Source organism: Primulina tabacum, chromosome 11, assembly GCF_025594145.1.
Source record: "Primulina tabacum isolate GXHZ01 chromosome 11, ASM2559414v2, whole genome shotgun sequence".
Classification (NCBI taxonomy): domain Eukaryota; kingdom Viridiplantae; phylum Streptophyta; class Magnoliopsida; order Lamiales; family Gesneriaceae; genus Primulina; species Primulina tabacum.
In genome coordinates, this window is record NC_134560.1 from 1,641,181 (window position 1) to 1,669,149 (window position 27,969).

General features: G+C 35.9%; 6 protein-coding genes and 1 long non-coding RNA gene across 9 annotated transcripts; 4 read left to right on the plus strand and 3 right to left on the minus strand.

Moving 5' to 3' along the window:
- Positions 1 to 480: 480 nt before the first annotated feature.
- On the minus strand, positions 481 to 4,442 carry LOC142518544 (uncharacterized). 3 transcript variants are annotated; one of them, XR_012813575.1, is made up of 5 exons: positions 4,413 to 4,442; positions 4,214 to 4,313; positions 3,902 to 4,079; positions 1,541 to 1,620; positions 481 to 1,185 (listed from the first exon to the last, which is right to left on the minus strand). It is a non-coding gene; the product is annotated as an uncharacterized LOC142518544 (long non-coding RNA). The 3 variants fall into 3 exon arrangements; XR_012813573.1 differs by having other exon boundaries at positions 481 to 1,620; XR_012813574.1 differs by lacking the exons at positions 1,541 to 1,620; positions 3,902 to 4,079.
- A 1,278-nt stretch (positions 4,443 to 5,720) lies between these two features.
- LOC142518127 (mitochondrial pyruvate carrier 4-like) lies at positions 5,721 to 8,167 on the plus strand. The gene is made up of 5 exons (XM_075620808.1): positions 5,721 to 5,894; positions 6,755 to 6,853; positions 7,012 to 7,064; positions 7,757 to 7,830; positions 7,931 to 8,167. The coding sequence occupies exons 1-5, from the start codon at positions 5,840 to 5,842 to the stop codon at positions 7,974 to 7,976; spliced, it is 327 nt and encodes a 108-aa protein (XP_075476923.1). The 5' UTR covers positions 5,721 to 5,839; the 3' UTR covers positions 7,977 to 8,167.
- Positions 8,168 to 8,512: 345 nt separating this feature from the next.
- On the plus strand, positions 8,513 to 11,025 carry LOC142518125 (phosphoribosylglycinamide formyltransferase, chloroplastic-like). Its single transcript, XM_075620805.1, has 5 exons — positions 8,513 to 9,042; positions 9,222 to 9,333; positions 9,870 to 10,046; positions 10,319 to 10,445; positions 10,670 to 11,025. Exons 1-5 carry the CDS (start codon positions 8,670 to 8,672, stop codon positions 10,775 to 10,777), a joined length of 897 nt encoding a protein of 298 aa, XP_075476920.1. The 5' UTR covers positions 8,513 to 8,669; the 3' UTR covers positions 10,778 to 11,025.
- Positions 11,026 to 12,358: 1,333 nt separating this feature from the next.
- LOC142518126 (blue copper protein 1a-like) lies at positions 12,359 to 13,634 on the plus strand. Its single transcript, XM_075620807.1, has 2 exons — positions 12,359 to 12,804; positions 13,041 to 13,634. Exons 1-2 carry the CDS (start codon positions 12,630 to 12,632, stop codon positions 13,442 to 13,444), a joined length of 579 nt encoding a protein of 192 aa, XP_075476922.1. The 5' UTR covers positions 12,359 to 12,629; the 3' UTR covers positions 13,445 to 13,634.
- A 472-nt stretch (positions 13,635 to 14,106) lies between these two features.
- LOC142518124 (transcription initiation factor IIF subunit alpha-like) lies at positions 14,107 to 18,381 on the minus strand. The gene is made up of 9 exons (XM_075620804.1): positions 18,046 to 18,381; positions 17,321 to 17,473; positions 17,067 to 17,212; positions 16,626 to 16,996; positions 16,014 to 16,129; positions 15,775 to 15,924; positions 15,225 to 15,437; positions 14,913 to 15,125; positions 14,107 to 14,355 (listed from the first exon to the last, which is right to left on the minus strand). Exons 1-9 carry the CDS (start codon positions 18,214 to 18,216, stop codon positions 14,266 to 14,268), a joined length of 1,623 nt encoding a protein of 540 aa, XP_075476919.1. The 5' UTR covers positions 18,217 to 18,381; the 3' UTR covers positions 14,107 to 14,265.
- Positions 18,382 to 20,998: 2,617 nt separating this feature from the next.
- LOC142518992 (fumarylacetoacetase-like) lies at positions 20,999 to 24,631 on the plus strand. Its single transcript, XM_075621867.1, has 14 exons — positions 20,999 to 21,285; positions 21,774 to 21,852; positions 22,033 to 22,091; positions 22,173 to 22,297; positions 22,383 to 22,457; positions 22,673 to 22,748; positions 22,917 to 23,016; positions 23,121 to 23,180; positions 23,352 to 23,418; positions 23,511 to 23,577; positions 23,733 to 23,797; positions 23,905 to 24,001; positions 24,103 to 24,228; positions 24,329 to 24,631. The coding sequence occupies exons 1-14, from the start codon at positions 21,082 to 21,084 to the stop codon at positions 24,389 to 24,391; spliced, it is 1,263 nt and encodes a 420-aa protein (XP_075477982.1). The 5' UTR covers positions 20,999 to 21,081; the 3' UTR covers positions 24,392 to 24,631.
- Positions 24,632 to 26,096: 1,465 nt separating this feature from the next.
- On the minus strand, positions 26,097 to 27,206 carry LOC142518407 (acyl-CoA--sterol O-acyltransferase 1-like). The gene has a single exon (XM_075621190.1). The coding sequence runs from the start codon at positions 27,204 to 27,206 to the stop codon at positions 26,097 to 26,099; it is 1,110 nt and encodes a 369-aa protein (XP_075477305.1).
- Between the last annotated feature and the right edge of the window lie 763 nt (positions 27,207 to 27,969).

Here is a 27,969-nt window from a genome sequence, read left to right on the forward strand (position 1 = left end):
TGCTGACCACCATCATGGATTCCCTTGATAAACACATCAGTTTTCTAAAATTTTGAAAACCACACACCACTTCATATTCCGGAGCCAATGATTTGACATGCATGTCTCCCACTTTCTCACACTTTTCGATTAAAATAATGATAAGATATGCATGCAACTTTAAAATCTATCCACATTTTCAACCAATATTTAGAATAAAATCTATTATTTTTCCATCCAACATCACATTTGTTTATTTATTTTTGTAATCGTTCAACTTTCATGTTTATATAAATGTTTCGATTTGAATTATATTAAAAGCGCAACCAAACACTAACACCATACTACAAACTCAAGAATTCAGCAAAAGGTGAGATGAATGTATACTGAAGACACTGTGTATTGGAAACTGAGAAATGAAGATCTGAAAAAAAGTCATTAGTTGAGGAATATAAATAGATATGTAGTATCACACAAGCTCCAAAATACATGGAGACACATGAAACCTATCTTTAAGGGAGAAAGAAGTATAGAACCTTGAATTCACAGCTGACACCAGCTTTTTCAAGGAAAGGTGGTCCTGATTGCCCAGCTTCAAAGAGGACAGTTCGATCAGCCATTCCATGGGACATTAATATAGGAGTCTAAAATTACATTCCTATATGTCGTATCGATGGCATTGCAAACAAAGAGTATAGCTTGAAACCAATACAATGTGCCAGTCATCATACAACATAGGGCTTGAAATTTTCATTCATCAGGCGAAGAATAAGTATGCATCAACCTATTAAGTTAGAGAAAGACGCAAGGCGCACAAGGACAAAATGGAATATATAAGAACTGGATTGCAAGCAGGAAATAACATTATTTGCTTCTGGTGTAACATGTCCTAGAATTGAACGGAACCCATCCACTAAACACTGCACCTCCACCCAAAGATTTCGGGTGCAGCAGAACACTAGCCAATGTCAAGGTCCATGGAAAATTATACTTCATAAATACTGATTTAATCAACTTCAATCCAACACGCTTTTTAAATCAGTGGATAGGGTAATTTAACTATAGGAGAAAGAAAACACAAACCTCCTTGGCTAAATCCACATACAAAAACATAGCTACGATTGATTCCAGCAGCTCTCTCTTTATCTATCATAGCATGTATATTCTGAACTGCTTTAACACACTGCCATCATCTTTTGGACAATCCTGACAAATGATAATAATTTAGAGTTTAGACGATTCAGACTGAGCGAATACATGGTGCAGGGATTCCAAAGTGGTGATCAGATATATACAGTTACATGTACTACCCTGGCATATTGCAAGCCAAAATATATTACTTCATACTATGGCCTTTAGCCTAACCATTAAAAGGAAAAAAGAATCAAACACTTGACAATAAACCGAATCTGTTTGTAAAGATACCCTAAGTTACAAATCAATTGGCAGACATTAATTGCCATCTTGATTTGTAGTCCAGAATGGTTATATTCCATATTCCATGACTAGATTCTAAAATGCTAGTATCTCATGCTAAATTCACCCTCCCAAATCCCAATACCTTCATTCTTAATAACTCAACCTCGATCACCCTCCAAAAGTGCTGCCTTACAACACACTCCAAATGTTAGAGTAGATGCCCTGCAAGACAACGGTTGGCTAGGGAATTTATTGACTCAAGTGAAATAAACAATCTTTATTTTAATATAATTTAACTTTTTATGGTCTTGTTATACTTTATCTGTATATCCATGCAAACATCATAGATAAAGTCCTTGATTATGCTTTAATACAAATGAATCGTAATTCGATGTTGAAACTCATTTGTAAACATTGCATATTCTAAATTCGTTCCTAGTCGATTCAGCCACCTAAAACAGGGATAAAGGCCGCTTGAGCTCGAGACTAGTATCTGTGATGTTGTGTACTGCGTTTCTTGGTAAGGGCATAGAGATGTCCAAACATGCAGATGGGTAGTCATATGATGATTATACCGAACAACCCTCCCTCGGACTTTCCAAGTGGTTATCATTCATCGAGAGGATAAGTCCGTGGTTATGATTGTACACCATTAGTCCTTACGACCCGGGACAACACTGAGGCTCTATATGCTAGGGCTGTGCTTTGACTCGTTTACCGGCTCCAGGAGAGTCATCAGGTGGCGAGGTTGGGTACAGTTGCGACACATATAGGAGCCAGTGCATTGTAGTCGGGGATTCACCGCTCACCTACGGGTGTGGATATCCTATGTGATCTGATGTAGTAATGGTGCATGAAATCTCTGGCCAGAGTATGAGATGTACGTTAGAGAAGGAGTTCTCAAATAGTACACGCGATGCCACTACTATAGTTATCACATAGTTATCGAATTATTATGCAACCCTCGATGAACCAATGGTTGCAGATTCGATCGGGATATATGAGATGAAGGGACCGTACTGTACGTTAATCATAATCGACTAGTTCTTGCAGGCACTATCAGTGATACCTAGGGGATCATGGGGCGATGCTACTAGGCGCTCTTACCATGATCCGATGGGTACAATCAGAAATGAGTTCTGACATTCTTGATCAAGGTGTTGATGAAAAGAATGGGGCTAACTAGAGTAAGCCCGAATAAAGGATTATGTCCTGAATCACAAAGAGTTGTGAACCCACGGCTAGCTGTATCCCTGAACCATTGAGGGTCACACAAGCACTGGATCGTTTGTTCCCGTTGAGAGAATAAATTCAAGAAGTTGAATTTATATTATTATAGTAAATTCAATGAGTTGAGTTTATGATAATTAAATTTTGAGAAAATAAATTCAAGGAGTTGAATTTATGGGATAGAAAATTCAAGAAATTGAATTTATGTAATTTGGAGAGAATAAATTCAAGGAGTTGAATTTATAAATTTGATAATTAAACTCAAAAGTTGAGTTTATTAAATATTAAATTTTGGAGGTGATAAAATTCAAGGAGTTGAATTTACAATTTATATAATAAATTCAAATGTTGAATTTATAATGGATTTAATTTATTAAACTCAAAAGTTGAGTTTATTAAATATTAAATCAAAATTTATGTATTGATTCGAGATTGACCATGAATGGAATACAATAAGAATCTTTCATTAACTTAATTAATTGGATTAATTAAGTAAAGGAAGATTAATATAAAATAAGATTTTATTATTCTTGTTGCACACGACATGCATTCAAAAGAGATTAGCAAAAAATGAGATGCAATTTTAGGATATTTAATTATCTTAATTAATAAGATTAATTAAGTAAATATAAGATTAGAAAATTTAATAAGATTTTAAAATCTTATCTTACGTAAATGGGCATCAAAAAGATTTTTTGCAATATATCATTTGAGAATCACACGGCTCCTCCATATATTTTTTCGGCAGCTCTCAAAATTTTCTCCTATTTTTTTTCTCTCCAATTCGGCCACTCAAAAGGTTTGAGGGTTGTGCCGGGTTTTAGTGTTCAATCTCCACGCAAAACATCTTCTAATTTTCTAGTGCTAATTAGAAGAGGAACAAGTAATTCGGTCGTGGACTTGATTCGAAGATTAAAGAAGTAGATCGAAGAACGTTCGTAGGGATTTACAACAAGAGCTACGTCCGCTAATACCGGAGTAGTTGGTGACAAGTGAAATTATTCACCAAAGGTATAATTCTTTAACATCCTATGAATGTTTTTGTTAAAATCATACGAGCGCCCAAAGCAAATCATATTTTGATTGTCAAAATAAAATAAAATTTTTAAAACTTCCGCTGCGTTTGGGCGTGTAGAAAACCGAAATCCAACACAAAATTACCCCATCCTTAAACTAGAGAAAAATAGATATAAAGTCAATCATTCCATTTCCCAAGCGTATCCAGTAACGCCAAGCAACCTCACATATTGAGCACTTGAACAACTTAAAACACCTCAAAAGTTGCATGACTGTATTCCTCGATTGTTTGCCTCATCTCATTTATTTGTGCTGTGAAATTTAGCTTCTTGCAACAAATCTCACTAGCTATTCCCGAAACGTAGCCACAATTTTCAAATGGACGATACTCGCATGCTCTTTTTAATTTCCTCACGCAGCGTCACCTGGATTTCCTATTTCAGACAATGCATTTAACCACCGAATCAACAAAAAGGCTGGCTAACAGACCCAAATGGTATCAAGCAGAAGGTAGTATTACTATGAAGAAGCAAATATACAATCGCTTGAAAATAAATAAGACATAAACTTGACTAATTGCGTGAATTTGATGCAGTTGCAGTAGTGCTACAGTGTCTTCCCGTTTCATCTCATTACTCCGGTGGCCAGATCCAAAACCTTACTATTCGCTAAGAAAATCAAGAACTCGTAATGACTAAATATCGTGATTATCTGCTTAATTAAAGATTATCTGCTTAGTTAAATTAGATTTGATCCTGAAAAATTACCTTTTCGGTCTGGCTTTTGCATGTCCATGGTCCATGGACTGGTGGCAAGTCTAACAACCACATCTATAGTTTATATAAAAACAGAGTTTTTGTCAAAAATAGTAATTTTTCGCCAAAATGTCATTTCTAAAAAAGAAAAGATATATCATAAATATTGAAATATGTGTACTGCAATAAATGATAATTTCATTTATTGTTTGCATTGATTTTATCAATTCATTTAGTTCAAATTTGAATTTAATTCATTTTTATATTAATTCAAATATAATTTATGTATTATATGTCTTTTATTATTATTTTATTCAAAATGAAACTAAACTCTATTAAAAACATAAACTACATTAAAACTTTTTCATTGATTATATCAATCAATTTAATTTGTGATATGATTTGAAAAAAGTATTTCTCATTAATTTTATTAAATTTTATTTAAAAATATTTATTTATCACATGTTAAAAAAATAATAATATATATAGTTTCTCAGAAATTAAAGAATTAAATATGTATTTAGGTTGGTGGTCGAAATTAATATTTTAAACACGATAAGAACCATGTCATTGCCTTTGGGTAATACAATTAATCGACATACATTTTTATTTAAAATTTTTTTTCAAAATTAACGAAAAAATAGTTTTTTATTTTTATTTTTTTATAATTATATTATTTTTTTACAATTTAAATATCTATTATTTTTTTATAATATCATCTCGTGCATCGCACGGTTAAATACTAGTACAACAAAAAGACAAAGTAATGTTTTCCTTTTTTTATATAAATACAATTTATAAGGGGCCGGGCCCCTTTATTATCATTTTGTTTTTAAATGATGGGCCAGAGTTAGTTTTCAATGGTGGGCCGAATTTAGCATTTGTATTTCTTTATTTTAGATAATGGGCAAGGCCAGTGGGTTACGACCCCGACCCATTGTCATTCATCATAATTAATCTTTTTTTATTAATCAACCTTGGCCCATTCGTTCATAATATTTGAAACGCCCATTGCTTTCATGGCCCGAGTATAGCAACCCCAGCTGCCCGCCCCACTTTATTATAATTACTAGCAACCCGGCTTATTTTTAATTTTGCTTTTGAAAATAATGGGCCGCATTTGTATTTGTCATTTAATTTTTCTTGGAAAGAGCCCATTTACACTTTTGAAGGCCCAGAAAAGCTATCCCCGGGCCCCCGGCTTCTTTGAAAATGTAATTATCCAAATTATAAAACGAAAAAGACAATCTTGACCTTCAAAATGGTCGGACTATGTAAAATTACAAAACTATCCCTAGTCCCCCAGAAAGAAACGAAACAGGAAGAGATGGCGCAGTTAAAATACAATAGAAGGTTAAAATAATAGGCGCAAGCGATCGAGCTCTCGGAGCGGCATCTCAAGAAGTCAAACACGGAGGCCAGAGCCGAGGAAAAATTCGATGGCTACCTCGAAACTTCATGCTCTGTGGAACCACCCAGCTGGCCCTAAAACAAGTCATTTTATCATTGCTTCACTTATTTCATCGATTTCTAATAATCTTTATGTTATATGTTCGATTTAGATGCAAAAAATTCCAGCTTTATGTCGTTGACATTAAGTTTGATGGGATTGCTTTATCTGATTTAGATTTTATCTTACCTGTTTATATTTGAACCCGGAAAGGGTGTGTCGTGTTTACTGATTTATTGCATTAATTTTAGGGAGTTAGATGTGAAAATGCTTTGACTTCTAGCTGATCTTGTAATCGCATCGATATAGCCTTTATTGTGTTGTACGGCTTCAGTATGTAATCTCGTGTCTTTACTTCCTGAACTTGGGATGTGAAAACTCTTGGGACTTTTGAGTATTTTAATTTAATTGATTTTTCATTATTTTTTTCCATTGCCATGAAAGAGCTTCTTATATTAATTCTCAGAAGTCTTATAGCGCTGCTATGAATAATGATATTTTGCAAGAACTGACAACTTATTTTTAGGTAGAATGATGAGTGCAAGAAGATTAGATGACTCTCAAGTTGATAAAATATTGATCTGCAGAGTTTCTCAAGTCTTTGTGGCATTTATCTGTCCTAGAGTATCCTAATGAGCTCATACTTGATGAGATTGTTAATCGTGGAAAGAAGCATGTAAATGTTGTAGTTAAGCAAGTAAACTGTATTTCTTGTTTAAGTTCTTTTTTTGTCTCAAATTCTCAACCAACGGTGTCTTATGAACAGATGCTGAATAACACTGTCTGCGGAGTTGAGTTTTCTTTGTGTTTCTTTAACTGTGAAGTTCACGTTGTAATTTAGGTATCTGCCTTGACCAATATTGTGATCTGTTAGTGTAATATTCTAGTTATTGTTGTGTTGTAGTTCATTTCTGGGCACCAACCTTCAAGTGGGGCATTAGCATAGCCAATTTTGCTGACTTCAGCAAACCGCCGGAGAAAGTTTCATATCCCCAGCAAGTTGGTGAGTGATGTTTGATGATCTTTTGTACTCTTAAACTTTTGGACGTGTGAACATGAGATAATGGTGTATCTATTGTCTCTTCCCATCGAGAGTTTAATTATTTTTATGTAGGATATTGTGGAACTGATTTTGTCAATCTTATGATTAATTTGGTGCAGCTGTGACTGCAACTGGACTAATATGGTCGCGTTACAGCACAGTTATTACTCCTGTAAGCTCAATCAGATCCGGGCTGTAATTTTATTATTATGTTTTTGTGAGACTAGATAATAATCAATTTATTGATCTGTCATTCTGTCTGAGAAATATAATTTTCAACTCACATCAGGTACCAAATTATCCATCTATGTTGAGTATCGGTTAAAGTCATACATTTGTCTCAGATCAAGCAAGTCCTGAATGCTTAAGAAACTTTAAGGCACCAGTATAATATTAGTTCCAAAAGAGTAGAATTATTCAGCGGAAACCTATAAAACCATCTGAATTGGAATCCTACGAAACCATGGTAAGGTCACAGGACTTAAAAAGTTCAGATAAAATCTACACCTCCATCTTTTGTTCTAAGCATAACCTTTTTCTGGCATATTTTCGAGACAAATTTCTTTCAATAGCTCAACTGTGCTGCTCTATTTGTATATATCATGTTAGATTAAGTCTTTTTGAAGCAGACTGTTAAAAAAAGGCGTTACTGAAGCAAAACGGGATTAAAGTGAAGGTTGTTAATCAAATGTCAAAATCAATATTTAGTGCGAGTTGCATTTGCAAGCCGCTGTTTGCATCTGCAGCAGATGGATTCATGTTCCATTATTCACATCATTTTTGTTTTGCAATTGCATCACTTTCTATTTTCTCTTATGAGATTATTGGTTTCTTAACCGTGATATCACTGACTATGGAGTGCAGAAGAATTGGAACCTTCTTAGTGTAAACGTTGTGATGGCTGGTACTGGCATTTACCAGCTTACCCGAAAAATTCGGTAGGTGGATTTCTTAGTATGTTTTTGTATATCTTCACTGTGGCCTTCGTGATAAGGCTACACTCTGCTTTGCATTCATGAGAATCCCTCATCATTACAGGCACGATTACTTCAACGAGGAGCAAGCTGTTGTAGCTAAAGAATGATCAGAAAATCACCCACTTCTCCTTTTGTAATAAACTCAATTTGACTGATTGCTTCCTGCTCTCGCACTTTTTTTATTTCTCTCGTTCTTCCTTTTTTCACTTATTTTACGGCTGTGCTCCCACTGATATTCGATGTTTTACATATCTAGACATATAGTCTGATTTACTGAAAAGTTGGATGTTTATTTTCATTGTAACAAATAACATAAATTGCCATCACATATAATAAATGATTTCAAATAATGTTTTATATATTATTATTTTGTTAGTTGCAAGCAACATTTACCATCTCTTTTGTCGACGTAATATAAAATTTCAATATATTACACTTTATTTATTATATATAATAGTGGTAATATTAATAACTCGAAATGCAAACCTTAAGTTAATTTGTTTATTGACGAAATTAATTTGTAATTTGTAATTTGTAATTTGTAATTTGTCATGATGCAGTGACATGTTATTCTCCTTGTAACAAAAAAAACAAAATAATATAAACTTGGATTTTCTATGGGTTTTTTCAGTATTTTAAATATTATTTTCCTGTGCAACATTTGATTATTTTGGATGATCCGTTCTATTTTTTAAATAGAACAGGCAATGGATCTTGTTAAACCCCCCATTGGCATGGAAAGCAGAGAGCATAAACCCTAAGTTAATTTTTTTTTTTCAGTTTTCAGTTATTGCAGTTCTATGGAAACCCAGGCAGCTCAATTACGAAACCCTTTCAGTTCAGCTATTCCATCGATTCGATCTTCTAAAATCCAGTCAGTTGCTCTCTTTTCATCCGAAATCCGTGGTCCCAGCTGGGTTTCTTTCAAAATTCATCATTCTTTTTATCCTCACCCATTCTCGAAAAGAAATTTGCACTTTATAAATAACGTCGTGAGACTTGAGAGTAAAGGGAGCCTCGATGTAGGAAACGATAACCCAGTCTCAGAAACAAGAAAGAGAAGTTTGGCGGTTTTTGTATCTGGCGGAGGCTCCAATTTCAGGTCCATCTATGAGGCAAGTCTTAGTGGGTCTGTTCACGGTGATATCGCTGTTTTGGTCACCAATAAACCCGGTATTTTTCATGTCAAATTTCAGCAATTATTCACGAAAATGCGGCATGCATTGTACTTGATTCTTAATCGGAAAAAGATCTCAACTTTATCGAAACTTGATATCAATTACTTTCATGGCATAATTGTTTTCATGATTGTTAAACCCAACTCTGTATTTCTGTGTTAACATTTGATACAGAATGTGGAGGGGCGGTATTTGCCCGTGAGAAGGGTATCCCTGTTCTTATTTTTCCTAAACCGAAAGATGCACAAGAGGGTTTGTCTGCAGAAGACCTTGTAACTACTCTAAGGTCAGATCTCTATTTTCTGAAAGTACAAATTTTTGTGGCAGGCACTAGCACTTGTGGTTTGATGCAGATAAGGGCAGCAAATAAGGAGAATAATTCCAGCTAATAATTTTCAAACTTGATTGTTAAATTTTTCTAAAACTACAAGTTTTGCCTCCTACATGATAAGTTGCCACCTCAAGGGTTTTCGAGAATTGACTTGTCTTAAAGCTAAATAAATTAATATGTAGCCACAGAATTTGTTGGCATTATTATGTTGCTCAAGTTTGAGTTAATCCATCCGGTTTGAGTTAATCTATCTAGTTTGGCTTCAGTCGTTTTCTGAAAGTTGTATTTGAGCTCTTTCACTATGTTGTCTCCATTTGATTTCTGTTGTCTTTTCATTTTTTGGCTTACTATTATGTATTATCACCATCTCGAGGAAAAGCAGAAACCGATTTATGTCTGTCCCTTCTTCTAGCAAAATATCGTCAAGCATTCAATTTCCCTTTTCTGCTGATTTATCTTATCGAGTTTAATTTCATATTATCTATTAACAGATCCTACAGGGTAGATTTAGTTCTTTTGGCTGGTTATCTAAAACTTATTCCCGCCGAGTTGATCCGAGCATTTCCAAAATCGATGTTGAATATTCATCCATCACTTCTTCCAGCGTTTGGTGGCAAAGGATATTATGGTATGAAGGTGCATAAAGCAGTCATTGCTTCAGGGGCCAGGTATGAAACTTTGATGTCCTTTCAAGTACTGTCATTGTTGTAATCTTGGGGAATGTTGATCTAGATCTAGATCAGTCCTATAAAATATTTGATTGTGCTTGATCTGCAGTTTTTCAATTTTCTTATGATCATCAATTTGATTTCCACTCTGCCTGTATATGTTTATCTGACCAATAGTGTTTATCAACTCCGGAACTCCCTTCTGCAGAAATTCTAAAACCAGCACGTTGATCTCCTTAATCATCTTGCCTTCTTTTAAATTTTTTTAATAGGTATTCTGGTGCTACAATCCATTTTGTTGATGAACAATATGATACGGGTCGTATCCTTGCCCAAAGGGTAGTTCCTGTGCTTGCTTATGACACACCTGAAGAGCTAGCTGAAAGGATTCTCCACGAGGTTTTCTAATTAATAACGAACTACTAGACTTTATACATTCAATTTTACTTGCTTCCATATCAAACTGTTTGGATGCAACACTAAACCGTCCAAAGGATAAGAAACATAGTTGCTACGCCCTTCTGGTGCCGTAATGCCTGTAAAAATTCTTTCTGATTGGATCAAATATTTACGTTTCTGTGGTTTCATAAATTATACCGACACATACAATTATTTTGTGACAGGAGCATAAATTATATGTTGAGGTAGTCTCAGCATTATGTGAAGACCGAATCACCTGGCGCGAAGATGGTGTCCCTCTTATCAGAGAAAACCCTCATGATTATACCTAGTGAACTGACATTGCACTATTTTTGCTTGCATTACCTTTGGAAGATCACACTTGGTGTTATCATGGAGTGGAAATTTTTGCCTGGTGTCTTCCTGCATCATACCATCAATTCAAGTTGCCAGCCAGATATTCTTACATGCCTTCACTTTTGAAGAGTGTAAATTCTGTCGGGCGCCCGCCCTTTTTTGAATATTATTATTATTGAAAGCATACCTGTTATGTGTCCATTCTAGCGCGAAAGTGAACGTATCTTATGGTGAAACTGGGTGCAAAAAACTTGTGGATTTTGTATTGCCAATTATTTTGTCTAAATACCACATAGCTGATGCTCGATTTCTATGAACTCTGTTCGCTGCTGCCATCTGCCTGATGAAGCTGAGTTGTTCTCATGTTTTGAGCATCAGTATTTTATTTATAAAGATGTCTGTTTGATTCATTGACGTGCATGAAAATATGACGAGGATTATATTTATGAATTTTGTCAACGATACAACGATCTTGATAGCATATTGTAGCTCATTAGTAACACTCTTTGGGGTAACCGACTTATTTCTCTGTCATCTTTTCTATTGATAAAATAATTTGTATAGATCAGAATATGATTAAATACAAGTAGAAGGCGCATATCCATGGAATCATGAAAAGAGTAGATACAGCTCCATCAAAAGATCATGGAGAAACCGCGGACTCATATCTAACGCTAACGATTTTCTTGACCAATGAGGAGCCAATTTGGTGCGCCAGGCATGCCCACAAGTCTTCTCACCTCGAGAAACATGTTGGATGCATAGGATTTAATTTCTTTATTGAATAAAGACCGAGGTTTAACTAAAAGATAAAAAAAGAATGAAAAATTAAAGTTTAAGAACATGAATCCCGCTCTTGATATACGTGTCCGTTGTTTTAGCTTCCCCGTCATTATTTAATAAATATAATCGCAGTTCCCCACGAATGAGGTGGACCACTACCCATTGTAATAACGTCCACTCGCATGAGAAGAATGTGGGGCGTTCATATGTATGAACGCATATGAACGCCCCTGTGTCAGTTTTTTTTAAAAAAAATTGGATAATTAGCGACGGTTTTGAACAAACCGTCGCTAACCGTCGCTGATTTGCTTAATTTTGTTTTCAGATTTTGAATTTCAGTTTTTTTTAAAAAAAAATTCATTCAAATTTTGTTTTTCAATTTTGACTTTCAGGTTTTTTTACAAAAAATAAATTTGTAATTTTTTTAATTTTTATTTGTAAACCATTGTATATATTTTATTTTAAATATTTAATTAATGAATTTGAATGTTTAAAAGAATGTGGGTAAAAGAGATATATTGTTATAATGAGTATGTGTCAGTGAGACCCATAAATAATGAGTTTGAATGTTAAAAAGAACTGTGGTTAAAAGAAATATGTTGTTATAATGATTATGTAGCAGTGGACCCATGCTTTTTGGTGAGTTGGTGCATGTTTAAACACCCAACAAATGCGGATGTTCTAAGCACACGAGTACCTGAAAAGAACCTCGCAGCATCATCTAGAAGAGAAAAAGAAAAAGAGAGAGATCAGTAAAAGATTGAACCTTGGTTTTCTAAAAAAAAATAAAAAATTGAAAATGGCGGTAAAATTCAACCAAACAGGGAGGGAAGAGAGTAGGGTTGGTGTAAAACTTACCCGTGCCAAATTACTACCTGCTTGGCTGCCCACCTAACTCCTGTTTGTATTTTCCCCTTATTTATAGGAAAATACCCAGTTAAACAATTTTCAGTCTTGGAGTGGTAAGAACTAAAAGAATCGCTGCTCTCATACTTCTCTTTAAGTTTGATTTGATTTGATAAAGGAAACCGAGGTATTTTGCTTATGAAAATGGCTCGAGTCGTGCTCAAGGTATTTGCCCTTCTTGTTGTTGCCTTCTGTGGGAAAGAGGTTTTAGCCCAGACACACCATGTCGTCGGAGGGGATGATGGTTGGAGCTCCGATTTGAACGTCAGCTCCTGGTTGACTGGTCGGGTTTTCAGGGTTGGTGACAAAATATGTGAGCATCTCACCTTTTTTTTTTAATGAAGCATCTCACCTCTTTTGGCCTTATGACGTAGCGGTTTTCTTGATGTTCATGTTTCATAATATAGATGCGAATTTTGTTATTTGGGAAGATTGCTAAACCAGAGCTGAGCACTTTAATTTTTCTCTCATTAGAGCACGATACTTTTTTCACCTCCATGTATTATGGGAAAATTTTGATTCAATCTGAGCCTAAGGTATTTGTAACAGGGTTTAGGAGCCTGGCAGTAGAAGACACCATTGCAGAGCTTCAAAGCCTTGAGGAATTCATGTCCTGCGATATCACAAACCCCATCAGAATGTATACTGATGGACTAAATAACGTTACACTGGAAAAGGAAGGTACCAGATATTTCACCAGTGGAAACATCGAAAACTGCAAAAACGGGATGAAGCTACCCGTCCCAGTTCAGCCTGAACCACCCACACAACCGCAGCCTTTGCCGCCCATTCAGCCAGAACCACCATTGGTGCCAACACCACCGGAGCCGGTTCCGATTCATCCCCCTTTCGCCACTCCACCTCCGCCTCCGCCTCCATCTGCAGCCACCACCCCTTCGAATGTGCTTTCTTTTGTGTGCTACGGGTTGTTCCTTTCCTACTTTGCCCTGTAGTTTTTTATTTTAACCAGCCACGAATATGTCTTTTGCTTCAATCAAGTAGTTCACCTCTGAAAACACGTCAATGTAACGCGACTACTGGCTGGAATTTCCTGCACTTTGTTCCCTTTTTGTTTCTAAAAAGATCACACGGTGGGGTTACTTTTTAAACCACCCGGTCTCTTCTATATCAGAAATTTAGATATTTCCTTGCATGATTACTTCGCATTTTATGAACTTGTGATGACGAAAAATTATCTTATCTACATCATAACTCTAGTACCTACAAAATTCTTAGAATTATTATAGAACACTATATGTTTTCATTACAAAAAAGTTAATGTAGTTAATTATCAAAAGGTTTTGTAAAAGCCATTTTTATACTAGTTAATTTTAACGTAATTAGGTACTAACCGATATGCATAAAATATATGCCAATAATTTCTGGCATTTATCAGATGGAGTTGCTTGTGACTTTCCGCAAACGTACATAAAATAAACGCCCTTAATTTGAGAGCGAAACCGCTAGCTTGAAAATAAAATCCACTGATTTCAAAATCTGTTTATTGCAACTTTTCAAGTTGCAGAATTTGAAGTTGCAGAATTTGTTAACAGTAATTTTTTCTGAGCTGTCACAGACGTGTGCCATCATTTGTACCTGGGTGTTTTACTCCAAATTTTGTTCACTAATACAATGATTTATTACACGAAAATCAAGTATGAAAAAACCAAATTGTGGGTTTCTCTGAGTCAACAAGAAAAGCTACAGAGACAACCAAATTGTGGGTTTCTCTGAGTCAACAAGAAAAGATACAGAGACACAAGTATCAAACTACTCATCTGTCCCTCATAACTACATAGTTGGCCCCATTAGTCTTCTGTATCTTTGATATTCTTCTCAATATAGCAGCAAATGCATCCTTATCCTGCGTTACAAAAATGCAATTCAACTACTTAATGGATATATTCCCTGCTTAAGATATCCCAAACAACTGATGTAGATCTGACGTGTTTGCAGTTATTTTGAATCTAATTCAAGTCGAATTATGTTATCCATCCAACAGATATTATATTCTAAGTATTTTTAACATAACTAACCGAATTTTTTAGCTCAAACTAAATTTTGAACATTTACTTGACAAAACTTGACAACGACGAACTCAAATTCAAACTCCTAATTGAGCCGAACTCGAATCTATACCAATTTCACTTTTCAAATCTCATGCTGGATTTAAGCTAGAGTTTGAACAAGACCGATGACGAAATATTCTGCTCGACGTGGTCGATAGCTACCCTAATCACCAACCAGCCATTGTGGAGTATAAGCTGCAAAATTTATTTGAGGGAGTTCATAGGTCTAAGGAACCGAAAGTAAAATGTCTAGATTTTTTATTTTTAGAACTAGGGTTGCACCAGAACTCCCAACACAAGGAATATGTGACGGTGCACTGAAATAGACACATACTGCAAAAAAATCCTTCACCTCTTTCAGTTTTAGCCTGGATTTAAATTTGGCTACAAGATCTTGTGTGGTCACTGGAGCCTTCTGCAACAGAACAGCCCTGATTTCTTCTTCAGTAACTGGCCCAGAAGGTGGTGTTGATCCAGATTTGGATGGAACTGGTGGAGATACGCCTTTAGGAGGCAAGCTGCTCTTTGTAACCACTGTGGTTTCATCTTTCACGGGTTTTGCTTCCTGAATCCCAATTTATTTTTAATAGAGATGAAAGAGTAAAAGATCATGTAGCCTGAACTGTGACGGATGCATTTAATATACACTTAACAATATACTTACATTTTCTGTTTTCAGCTTCTTCAGGGGTGCAGCATTAGGTGTTTTTGAATCCTCTCCATTACCTTTTCTCTTACTCTTTGAAGATTTTGATGAGGAGGGTGTCACACGACCTGCTCCAGAAGTAGTTGCTTTTGGTGGAGTGCTGTACTCAGCTGGTTTTTCATTAGGAGCTTCCTTCTTCGGAGCATGTACAGGAGAAATATCATCTTCCATCTAATCACATAAACAAAATTATACACTCATCAGATAAGCATGCGTATAAAGGTTAATAGATTCTGACAATGAACAACTTCAAAGAGCCAAACAAGTTGAGCATTAGCCCGGAAGTAATCATCTGTTCAATCAGACAGATAGCAACCAAACACACCACATATGGTTATCAGGAAAGAAAATAATAATAAAAAATTGCAGAAAAGTGGATATTCACCCAAATCATTAGTTTCAGGTGTATGAAAGTTTCTTCACCAACACACAGAAGTAAGTCAAAAAATTTATTATGAATTTCATGAATTTTGCTTTAAATTTCACAATGAGGTGATTAAAACCTTACATCATCATCTTCTTCGTCGTCGTCGTCGTCATCATCCTCTGTGTCTGAATCATTCATTCCATTAGCTCGCCCAAGCAGTTTCTTCAGCTCTTTTCCAGATTTGCTTAGCCCTCCCTCCTCTTCATCTGCTTCATCCTCATCCTCATCATCCTGAGGAAAGAGATTGATATTATAATAACCAATAAAACAACTACCATTTAGCATGAAATACACATTATTGCAACATTCTAAATAAAAACCTGCTTGATTTCTGGTGGAGCAGGAATTTCCGGAGCCAAATCTTCACGTTCCTCAGGATCATTTCCAACTGCTTCATCATCGTCTGTAAATATTTCTTCATGCTCCCAATCATCGCCTACGGAAAATGATAAAAACTTTTAAAAAATTGGAAATGGAAGTGTTAAAAGCAATAAAATATGACATGGCAGCTCCAGATTAAGAGAAGTAGATTTTGCCTCTGACACAGTTAAATCGCAGAACTCAGGGTATTGAATAAATATGCATGAGTGAACATGAAAAGCCCGACACTAATTGCTTTGGCAATGAATTTGTAGGATAACTAATGAGATACAGAACATCACCACCAAACCTTAAAAATACGACCAAATATCTGCACATGCAAACTTATAATGAACACAAAAAAAGAGAGAAGAAAACAACTTGCTTTGTGTATCAGTTTTGATGAAGCACTGGCATTCTTCTAGTCCTAGTCCTAGTCCTAAACTAGGTTAGCAAAACTGATTCTTACACTACATCTTTATCAAAGGTGTGCTACTATTAGAACCCAAGGAAATGGCTCTTCAATCAAACTATTAGAAGTAATGAAGAATTAAGAAATCATCAAGTCTCACCCTTTTCGATATCATCATCATCAAAATCCAGGTCGCCTCCCCTTGGCCCCTCCTCATCATCATCCCCACCTTTTTTATTAAGTCCCAGCCGACTTTTTCTTGATGCCTCATCTTCTCCATCTTCCTCTCCTCTATCTGAAACATCGCCTTCATCCTCATCCCCAGCAGTTTTTTTGCGTCCCTTCCCACCACCAGCTCCACTTTCCTGTTCATCAAACTTATCAACTTCACCAAAGGCAGCAGGTCCATTGTTTGCTGCTTTCATCATCCATCTTTGGTAGCCATCAGCAGTTTTCCTTCTATTTTTCATCTTTTCTTCTGCCTCCTCCAAAGTGAGTTGCTTATACTGAGCCACTTTGTTAAAGTTGTACCTAAAATCAAAAGAAATTATTAACTTAAACGCTTAGTATCCAACACATAGGAGAACAGTAATTTTCTTACCAAGAACCAGCAGGAGTAGCAAGAAATTCTTTTCCCTGAAGAATCAGGAGGTAATATGTAGCTGACTGCGAACCCTCTAGTTGACCATGGTACTGAAACTGGCCTGTTTCATCCTCCAGCAGCCATGGTCTATTTTTATACTTCTCCTACACAATGCAATCATATGATGACAATAATCAGCTAGCAGATACAGATGAAAGAGATTAATGAGGACACAACAAGTGATTGATTAAAAAATTACAAATCTTTCGCACCCGCATGGCATCAGTAACTTGGCGTCCCTGCAGGCCTTCTTTCTGCAATGACCATTTATTCTCGGTCTTCTTCTTAAAATTAGGCACACCTGTTGGAAATCTGCCAATAAAATGATTTTTAATGCTACTGGAACTTGCCCGGACATTATATTCCTGCGTTTGAGACATAGAAGCCACCATAAATATAACCGAAGAATAGGTGTTCAGCAATATATAACACAGGATTAAAAATGTAATCATAGAATCGAATCCATAAATTATCCTTTCCCTGCCAAGCCACCAAGAATTGAAGTATTTGCTTTTTTTGGCTGATTAGCACTTTTGGATACATAAGGATTTGGTCACTTTACTCACATATATGCTTATTTCAAGAAATAGATGAAATCGCCCCAAGTTCTTAACAGATTTCTAGTGTTCTCATACAAGCAATCTAATGTAGCTCTTTATGAAAAAAGTACTTAAGTGAACTATCAACAAGTGAATGATTGCAGGGCAATAAGTAAGCAGTTTAAAACTTCAAGACCCAATCCACCATAATACTTAAAATAATTGAAATAAAATCATAATTAGAAAGCAACGGAGTACGGATGGTTGGCATACAGACACACACGCTACGCGCAAGCGCATAAGCAGATATAGCGTCATTGATAAACTAAAATCAATTAGTTTTTAGCATCTTCTGCATTTAACTGCTCCTGTGCTAGTGGATGAGACGAGGGACGAACCCTAAGCAAACGAGTGACGGGGGTTCCACACTCGTAGCACTTGGCTCGATTCTCAGCCATGGCTTTGCCGCACGTCAAGCAAAGTGTCAGATGCTTGCAAGTGCTTCCATATAAATCCACCGTGGAACCGCAACCGCTGCACGACGGCTTCAATATCAAATCTATCGGCATCCTCCTCCTTATTTCCGGCCGTCCTGCATAACACGCAAGTATCCTGGATAATTGAGACGCGTAGTATAAGGTTGATCGTAAACCGCGGACGGGACCTTGGGGCTGACAAATTGGGAGAAATTGAAGTTTTTACAATCTCGATTGATTTTATTTACACAGCGAGATGATATATAATTAAAAAAAGGAAGTGGGCTTCCTGGTAAAAATTTAAGGGGCCGTGCTAATCAAATAAATATAACATTTAATAAATAATTAAAAGTTTATAATAACGATTTAAACACAAAAATTCAAAATTTGACTGGAGATTAATTAAATAATGTCAACAATGGTTTTTTTTTATAAATATTTCATTTTCCATTATAATCAAAATAGTTTCGATAATACGCAAATCAAAACATAATAAATAAAATGATGATTGTCGTAAGAAAAGAAAAAAACTAAGTAGTCGTTATAACCAATGGATAAGTAGAGAGTTACCTAATATAACCAAGGAGTCATTTGCACATTCAGCCTCAAGGTGTATTTGATTAGCGAGATTACAACAATTCCGTGCATTAGGGCAATCAATGAATGTGTGCCAATTATTTTCAATATCGACATATAGTGACATCCATACCTCAATTTTGTGCGTTTTTACCAGGGGTGTCAAAATGCGACACGACCCGTCAACCCGACACGACCCAACACGAAAAAAATCAGGTTCGGGTTAGGGTTTTTCAAGTTCGGGTTGGGTTCGGGTTGGGTTGATTCGGGTTAGTGCCATGTTAGGCGGGTTTCGAGTTGGGTCGCGGGTTGACCTGCGAACTTTTTTTTTTGAAAATATTACCTATATTTTTATATATTGTATGTTTGAACAAAATTTATTATATATTTATATGATAACTTTTCATTATCTAATATTTATTTTACATATTTTTATTTTTTTAACAATTTTTTATTTGATTTAGTAAATATACTTTTAATTTTCTACGATTAAACTTTCAAATTTAAATAAGGTTGGGTTCGGGTTGGGTTTCGCGGGTTGACCGAAACCCGACCCAACCCACCCGATTGACACCCCTAGTTTTTACGGCACTAGAGACGGTTTCTCATGGCATGCCAAAGAAAGACTTACTCTTTGGTGGTATTTGGAGCTTTCACATCCTAGCCCATGAATCCGACAAACTCGTAATAATTCATATTTTTCTTATAAAATTTATCTTTTTCTCGCTTTCGACATACTTAATTGATACACTGTTGTGTTATTTTGTTATATGAGGAAATGTTATGATCTTTAAAAAAATCTGGGCTAAAAAAATATTTTTATCATATTTGAAGTTGTCAAGACGAAACTTTTAAAGAAAGACCCAAATAGAAGAAGTCATGAAGAATGCGTGGTCACGCCTTGTGAATGCCTCGTGAGTGCATAGAGGAGCTCGAAATTTATGATAAAAATACCATATTTTTGAAATCATAATTGTTATATTTGATATTTGGAGAGAACGAAACTCTTATTAGCGAAATAAATAAATAAAAGATTCGATTTTCTTTATAGATATACATTATCTTTAGAATTTTAATTTTTGAATCTTCACTTATGTCTATCATATCATATACGTGAAAGACTACAATCAATTAATCTCCACCAACCTCAATGAAGACCAAAGAAGGGTATTCTTTTATTTATCCAAAAACTATATGCTAAGTTTTTATTTCCGATGTTTTACTTTTGATTCAAGAAATGTTTGTACTTTATTTGTGCGAGGGCACTTTGATTGATTATTCTTGGTTGTTCAACTATTTATTGGGTTATGATTTATTTCTACGAAGTTAAATGTCAGTTAATATGATAATTTAATTTGATATATGATTTTCTATTGTTATCTATTAATTCAATGATTCATAATTGTCGTGAATGATTAATACATAAGTAGCGATAGATGAAGTATGTTATGTTATCGTAGCACATTTGATCTAAGTAAATCAATAAGATTGGACTTATAAACTGTAGTTATCTCGGTTGTTAGATATATGATTAATTGTTTTCACAAAACCAAAATGTTATTTTTAATTAATATGGAATGTTATCATGCACAATCGATTATCGATAAGTTTTGACTGAATGTTAGGTTCGACAAATTAAATTAGGAAAACACAAAAATTTAACGACCATCTCATAATTATAAGGTTAATTACCTAAAACTAAATAAAAAATAAATGTTTCATCTTACGAAGCAAAGATTTGATCCTAGACTTATAGTCATAGCGTATTTTCCAAGGTATATCCCATGCCAGAATAACTTTAGAGTATCAAATGTTCCGGAATAGGTTTCTTGTGAAACAATCTTACGAATTTTTATTTGTGAGACGGATAAATCATACCGATATTCATAATAAAATGTAATACTTTTAGCATAAAATGTAATACTTTTCATGGGTGACCCAAATAAGAGATCCTTCTCACAAAATACTACTCATAAACTGTCTCACACAAGTTTTTGGCAATGTTTCATCTTATGAAGCAAAGATTTGATCCTAGACTTATAGTCATATAATCATTTCTCAGAAAATATTTTACTTCGAGGAGTCGAGAAAATAGAGTATGAAGCGCAGAAATACATTTTCAGCCTTGCTTCGTTTACATCTTTGAATAGTAAGATTGTGCGTAATTATATAATATATATATATACATATATTATATATTATATTTTATTTCAAGTTGATAACAAAATAATTACAATGAAAAAGATGATGACTTCATATTTCAGCCGTAGTATTCGCCAACCACCAGACTGGTAAATTGCCTACTATAAATACTACTGACCTCCTCCGAATTTCTTCTCACTTACCAGTCCACTCTTCACTTTCCATCTTCAGTCCTTTGCTATGGTGCTCAAGTCGTTCGTGGAAGTCCAACCGGACTCTCATTTCCCGATTCATAACCTTCCGTTCGGTGTGTTCAAGCCCGAGCCGATTTCCGAGCCTAGACCGGGCGTCGCCATTGGAGATTACGTCTTGGATCTCTCCATCATCTCCTCTGCCGGTCTCTTCGATGGAAAATTTCTCAAAAATTCCGATTGCTTCAATCAGGTACGGTTTTTTTATACATAAAAAAATCGATGTACTTTTGCTCTGTAAATTTGAGATTTTCTAAGGAGAGGTTCTTATTGGGCTTGTACTCTTGTGTGAATTGCTTAGAAGTACATATATCGCCATCGGCATGATTTTTGGTTGATCTCGTATTTTAATGCTCTAATGCAGCTTCAGTGAGTGGTTGCATCATATTATATGGGAAGCGAGTAGTCTAATTGTTTGTTTCTAATAAAGTTGCTTGAAATTAAAAGCATCACGGAATTTAAAATTTAAGTGCGCCGGAGTAATTCGATGTTTGAGAAAAAACTGAGAAAATGGAGTCGAACTTTACGATTAGATACTTAACCATTTATAAACAATGCTTGAGTAAATGTGCTCGTATTACTTCTAATTGGGTGGGAAGGTTGTGTGAGTTAATCTGCACTGCAAAATCAGAATACGGTATGAAGTCTACGATTTAATGCTGGAAATGTCCTCTGCAACAGCCTAATCTTAATAAGTTTTTGGAATTGGGACAACCTGCATGGAGGGAAGCTCGTGCTACATTGCAAAAGCTTTTGTCAGGTGGTCTACTCACTTTCTGTATTGCACAAATTCTGTTTTCCTGCTTCCGTAACTTATTGTGACATTCTCTAATTTTTATCACGAGATTTCATCAATCATTTGTGATTTGATTGCATAGTTGAAAACAGTAAATTCGTAGTTTACGACCTGCAATTTCAGTGATTGATACTCTGAATGCAGCTGATGAACCAACACTGCGTGATAATGGAATCCTAAAACAGATAGCCCTTGTGCCAGTGGTAGGAGATTCTTACAGCTTAAAATTTTCATGTAATTGATAATTCGCCATATTTCTGTTTTAATCTATTGTGATGTGCTAGGATAAGGTCCAAATGCTTCTTCCTATTGCAATAGGGGACTACACGGACTTCTTTGCATCTAAGCATCATGCCAAAAACTGTGGACTTATATTTCGAGGCCCAGAAAACCCAATTAATACAAATTGGTATGGCAATTTATTGTCTTCCCTCACAGCGCATAGCTCTTGGGGTGTTATTAAATTTTCTTTCTGGTGACCGAATAATTTTCAGGTTTCATGTTCCTATTGCTTATCATGGGCGTGCATCATCTATTGTCATTTCTGGAACTGATATCATTCGACCAAGGTTACAAAAATCAGCCTTCCTTCTTTGTTTATTAGCAAACTTACTTAATTTCCCTGCTTGTTTGCACTAAAACAATGATTAAAAATCTGATGATCATCCCATTAAGGGCGATATAACTGTAAGTTTTACGGTCTATTGTTATCAATCAATCTTTGAAAATTGTATTGTAGGCCCTTAAAGTAAATCAGTGACTTACGTTATCATGTTCTGTCTAGAGGTCAAGGTTATCCAACTGGAAATTCTGCTCCTTATTTTGGACCCTCTAGTAAGTTGGACTTTGAACTGGAAATGGTGAGCTTTCATACCATCGTATCTAACTTGATAGTTCCTTCTAATCTAAATTTCAAGTGGAGTGCACCTCTTTTGTTGTCCTGTGAATCCATCTTGGTAGATATTATTCCACCTGCCTGCTTTTGTAAAACTACATGCATGTTTTTCTCAAATTTGCTATCAATTTAGGCTGCTGTGGTTGGTCCTGGAAACGAATTGGGGAAGCCCATTGATATCAACGAGGCAGCAGATCATATCTTTGGACTTGTCTTAATGAATGACTGGAGTGGTATACATACACTTTCTCCGAGTCTTTTTGTTCTTATCAATTATACTGAAATTTATTGATTTGATACATGCATTTCAATAATAATGAGAAGTTGGTTTTAACAGCAAGGGATATTCAGGCATGGGAATATGTGCCTCTTGGACCTTTCCTTGGTAAAAGTTTTGGTAAGAGATCAATGTGTTACTGATTGTGAATCATGTTCTTTAAATGAGTCAAAAAATTTTCTATGGTGCGTTCGAGTGCTGATATCCGATTTTTACTCTGATTAATTAGTACATCTTTAACTCTGGGTGGAGGTATCAAAAACTTACCTTTTGTTTTTGTTTACACTGCAGGCACGACTATATCTCCATGGATTGTAACATTGGACGCTTTAGAACCATTTGCCATTGATGCTCCAGAGCCAGGTACTTGTTTGCTTCTCTTTGCAATCAGACAGCGTACCAGCTAACATGCATTTTTCCAAAACCATATTAATTTCTGCAACTTTAATTGCAGAATCCTCCATCCTTGCCATATCTCACTGAAAAGAAATCCAAGAACTATGATATTTCATTGCAGGTGTAGTCTGCTCTCTGTCCATTTATTGGGGATCAATAAATGTTCTCTCCTAGTGCATCTTTTGAGTCGATAGATTTCTGGAGCAAAATTTCCCAGCCCTAAACTGTTAGCATGTTTTTAAATTTTATACACACTGAAGAAAATGTTCCTACCAGGTTTCTGTAACACCTGCTGGACACGAAGAAACGTACATAGTCACAAGAAGCAACTTCAATAACTTGTATGTCGTTATCTTTGTTTCAAATTGAAGATTTTTTTTTTTCCCACTTGATGATAACAGAAGTGTTGCTGAGAATTTTACGCTAATTTATTTGCTTTGTGGTACAGATATTGGACAATCACTCAACAACTCGCTCACCATACTATCAATGGTTGCAACTTAAGGCCTGGTGATATCTTTGGAACTGGAACTATTAGTGGTCCGGTAAGATTTTATTCTGAGATATGTTTGTAATGCAGTCATTTCTGTTGCCTTCCTCCTGTTTCTGCCTCTCTCAAATGTCCATTCCCTTACTTCAACTACAGGAACCTGAATCATACGGATGCTTGCTAGAGTTAACCTGGAACGGGCAAAAGCCATTGTCTCTAGGTAGAGCCACTCGTACGTTTCTTGAAGACGGGGACAAAGTCATTTTTACTGGGTGTTGCAAGGTTAATTTTTGTGGACATATCCACATTAAGTTCATATTTTTGCGCTCTTTTATGCCACATCTTTTAATTTTCACTGAGTGATTATTTCTTTCAATTTCAGGGGGAAGGTTACAACGTTGGCTTCGGAATGTGCTCTGGGAAGATTCTTCCGTCACCTCCCTGAAAACGCGATCTTAATTAGATTTTGTGTTTACTATCATGACTTCCATGTCTGTGAGGTTTTACTGGTGGGTAGGCCAGAATTATCAAGGCCTAAGATGTAAAGATTTCTTATTGCAATCTTTATCTTGCAAAAAATTCGAGGCACTCGGATTGTTGTATCATTTTTCAGTAATGAACCCTGCTTGCTAGCACAACTTGTTGTGACAAGTGTAAACTCGTAATCAATCTAACTGATTGGACATTCTTGTTTCTACAGAAAACCTAACACCCACATACGTAGATATTCTTGAAAAACGAAACAGTTTCCATGAAATGACATTTAAATCTCAAAATCTCGCATAAAATGTTAAATTCACCACACCAAAACTACACCATCATCCTCTAAACAGAACAACTGCATTTACACTGCGACAGACACTTTTTGCAGTCCTCTAACCGTGGATACTCACCCCTGCAATCACATCTCTTCATACATTTGGAACGAGGGTTGCCACCCCAAAGACACCCGTCCATGCATTGCATAACAGATACACATCCAGGGCACCCGGATTTCATCCGATTTGCGAGACAGTTTCGGCACCCACTACCATCAGAGGGGCAGCCAACAGAAGGCAAACTCATCTCCCACAATAAGATCAGCGTCACACCGCACAAAATCATCATTCTTGACATCTTAGAATTTCTACAAAATGAAGTTACGATCGATCCACGCTTTAGCTCGCTCGAGGGGTTGCCCTCTATATATATACATGGTTGCATTTGAACATTTAGGTCATTTCTGAGATTGGTGAGCTGTTTTCTTGGATGACAATATTTATTTCTCCTCGATTTTGACTATGATCCATTCCTTATCCTCTCCGTTCAATAGTTATCCGTGGTATTATTTAATTTATTAATATTAATTCATATGATATAACGTGTGATTCGATTTTTTATTCCATAGCAACAATAATGGTCATAAAATAAATGATTTTTAATTAATATCATAGTACTTTGCCACAATTTGACCAATATCAGGTTGAACAAGAATTTTCGAATTAATGACAAAAAAATTATATTAGCACTGATGATAGAAGAATACATTAATATTGCCTTTACTTACATCATGAGGAAAAGTAGTTCCATGCATAAATAATTTAATTTCAGTGAAACTCTCGCATCTACCCAAACCAGCAGCACAATAAATTCAAATCAAATCCACTCACTTTATGGCTGAAATTTGACCTAGCACCTATTAATTTAATATTTTTCTTTATGTTTCGCATAGCAAAGATGCTAAAATATTTCGGCAAGTTGTAAATTTGAATATTAATTTCTCCTTCACAATGATCTGTTCCTAGAAATCGAAGCCATTCATCCAAAAAATGGTATTTGACTTTAAAAAAAAAAAAAACACAATTAGAATTATCTATCAATCAACCTTGAATAAAATAAAATTCTTGGAAACCAGATTTCCAAATTTCCAATGGTCCCTGTGAAGATGATTTAGTTTAGCGCGCAGCAGTGGCATTAAGTCGCCACAACTGTAATTTCTTGCTTTTCGCCCGCCGTTTTTGTGGGTTAGATTATTTCATAGTTCAAGTAAATGCTTTTCAAATTGTTGTTTTAATCATTAATGAATAATCAAATCATCCAGGAAGCGTGTCCTGATAATATTATAGCATTACAATCATATATTTTTATCTGTAGGTCGTAAAAAAGAAATGTTATACTCTTGAGTTGACCGCGAAACCAACCGCCCTGGCGACGTCTTTCACAAAAGCGCCGACAGCGGATAGCTCCGCCAGCCCCCTCTGATCCCCGCCGCACCGCAACAACTGGGGGAAGAACAGCCAAAATCCGGTGACCATCACGAATCCAGCGGTCAAGACTGTCCCTACAAGCCTCGGCAACTGCCACCTGCCGTTTACAACCTTCTTGACAACAATCTCAACATTCAAGCACACGCCGTGCAGCAAAAAGAACCAAGTGATTTCCCAGGTGGGCTTTACCCGGCCCAGATAAAAAAATATGAGCTCGTGCATCAGGCCCGACACGATGAAAGTGGACATCACCGCTAGCAGTGGGGCCCATTGTCGGCCCATTATTCCCGTTGACCAATATAGAACGGGAAGGTACACAGTGGGCCGCAGTATCCGCGAGACCATGAGGTTCCACCGACGCCCCCAGAAATCTTGCAGAGAAGTAGAAAGATATGGCTCGTTGAACTGTGGCTCGAGCTCCGCTCCGAGCAAGCCGCGAGCCATGGCTGCGGCGATGGCTAGTATAATCTCCAAGGCAAAGTATATATGGAAACAGTATATAACCAAAATGATTATTGGATGGATGTATTCTTCGAAGCTATATGTTTTGACTATTAACGCCAATAATAAACCCTTCATTGCATAGTTTTTGACCGACCAATTACCATTGTTAGGGTTTGAAGTTTCATTTTTTTCGGTCTTCTTACTTGTGTTTTGTTGAATGAGTTTGATTGGAAGGCAAGCAACGGCTAGGAATCGTGGGAAAGAAATTGAAGGACTGGCTAAAGGGCCTGTGTTAAAAGCGAACATCAACAGCTTGAAGTTGGCAAGCCAAGCGAGAAAGAAGGCGGTGATGCCGCCGAGGTGCATGGAGTGCAACTGCAACGGGAGGAGAAGGAACAGGCACACCACAGGGAGGAAACAGGTGAGTCTGGATATTCCTCCGGTTAATATCTTGCAGGCAGAATAGCAGTAGAACAAAGATATGTATGCTGCTAACCATACCTTGATGAAGCTGTTGATTTCTCCTTCCGTCCAATGCATAATCACATTCTTTATCTGATCAACCGCCATTAATTTTGCGGTCTCTTCTGTGTGTGTGGGAAGGTTAATTGGTGGGCTATGGCGAATTTACTTTGATCGTTTCAGGAAAAAATATTACTAGGTCGTGTTTAACCTACGGAGCCACGATGAAGAATGCTAATATATATTCCCCACAAATATTAATTCAATTTTACACATCATTTTTGACTTTAAAATGTGTTTAATAATATTGTAAGCAACTGTCATCAATCATTTTAAATGTGGAAACGAGAGGACATGTGTGTATATATATATATATATTCACACACGCCACATTTAAAATGATTAATGACATTTGCTTATAATATTATATATATATATTTATTTATTTATTTATTTTATGAAGATATATTTCTTCGAGAATGAATTTGATAATATTGTTGAAAACTGATTTTTTTCTCTACTTCGATGATGATGTCATCCAAACTGTCATGTTCTTGAAATGGACTAATTAGAAGATTTGGTTCCAAAAAGTCAAAGGTAACAATATCTTCGGGCACCCCCGAAAATATCACCGCGACGTTCTATTCGTGGCATTTTCCGGTTTGACCAAAATTTAGTTGCAGAAACAAGACGCAACCAAGATTTGGTTGTCTTTCTAATAAATATAAATAAAATATAAAAACATCGCCCAAAAAAATGACATTGGACATGGTACTCTTTGATTTGTCTTGGATCCATAAATTGTCGGAAATCTCGTATTTAACCTACTGTTCTCCGTTGTGACATATTGATACACCATGCGTGTTAGCGA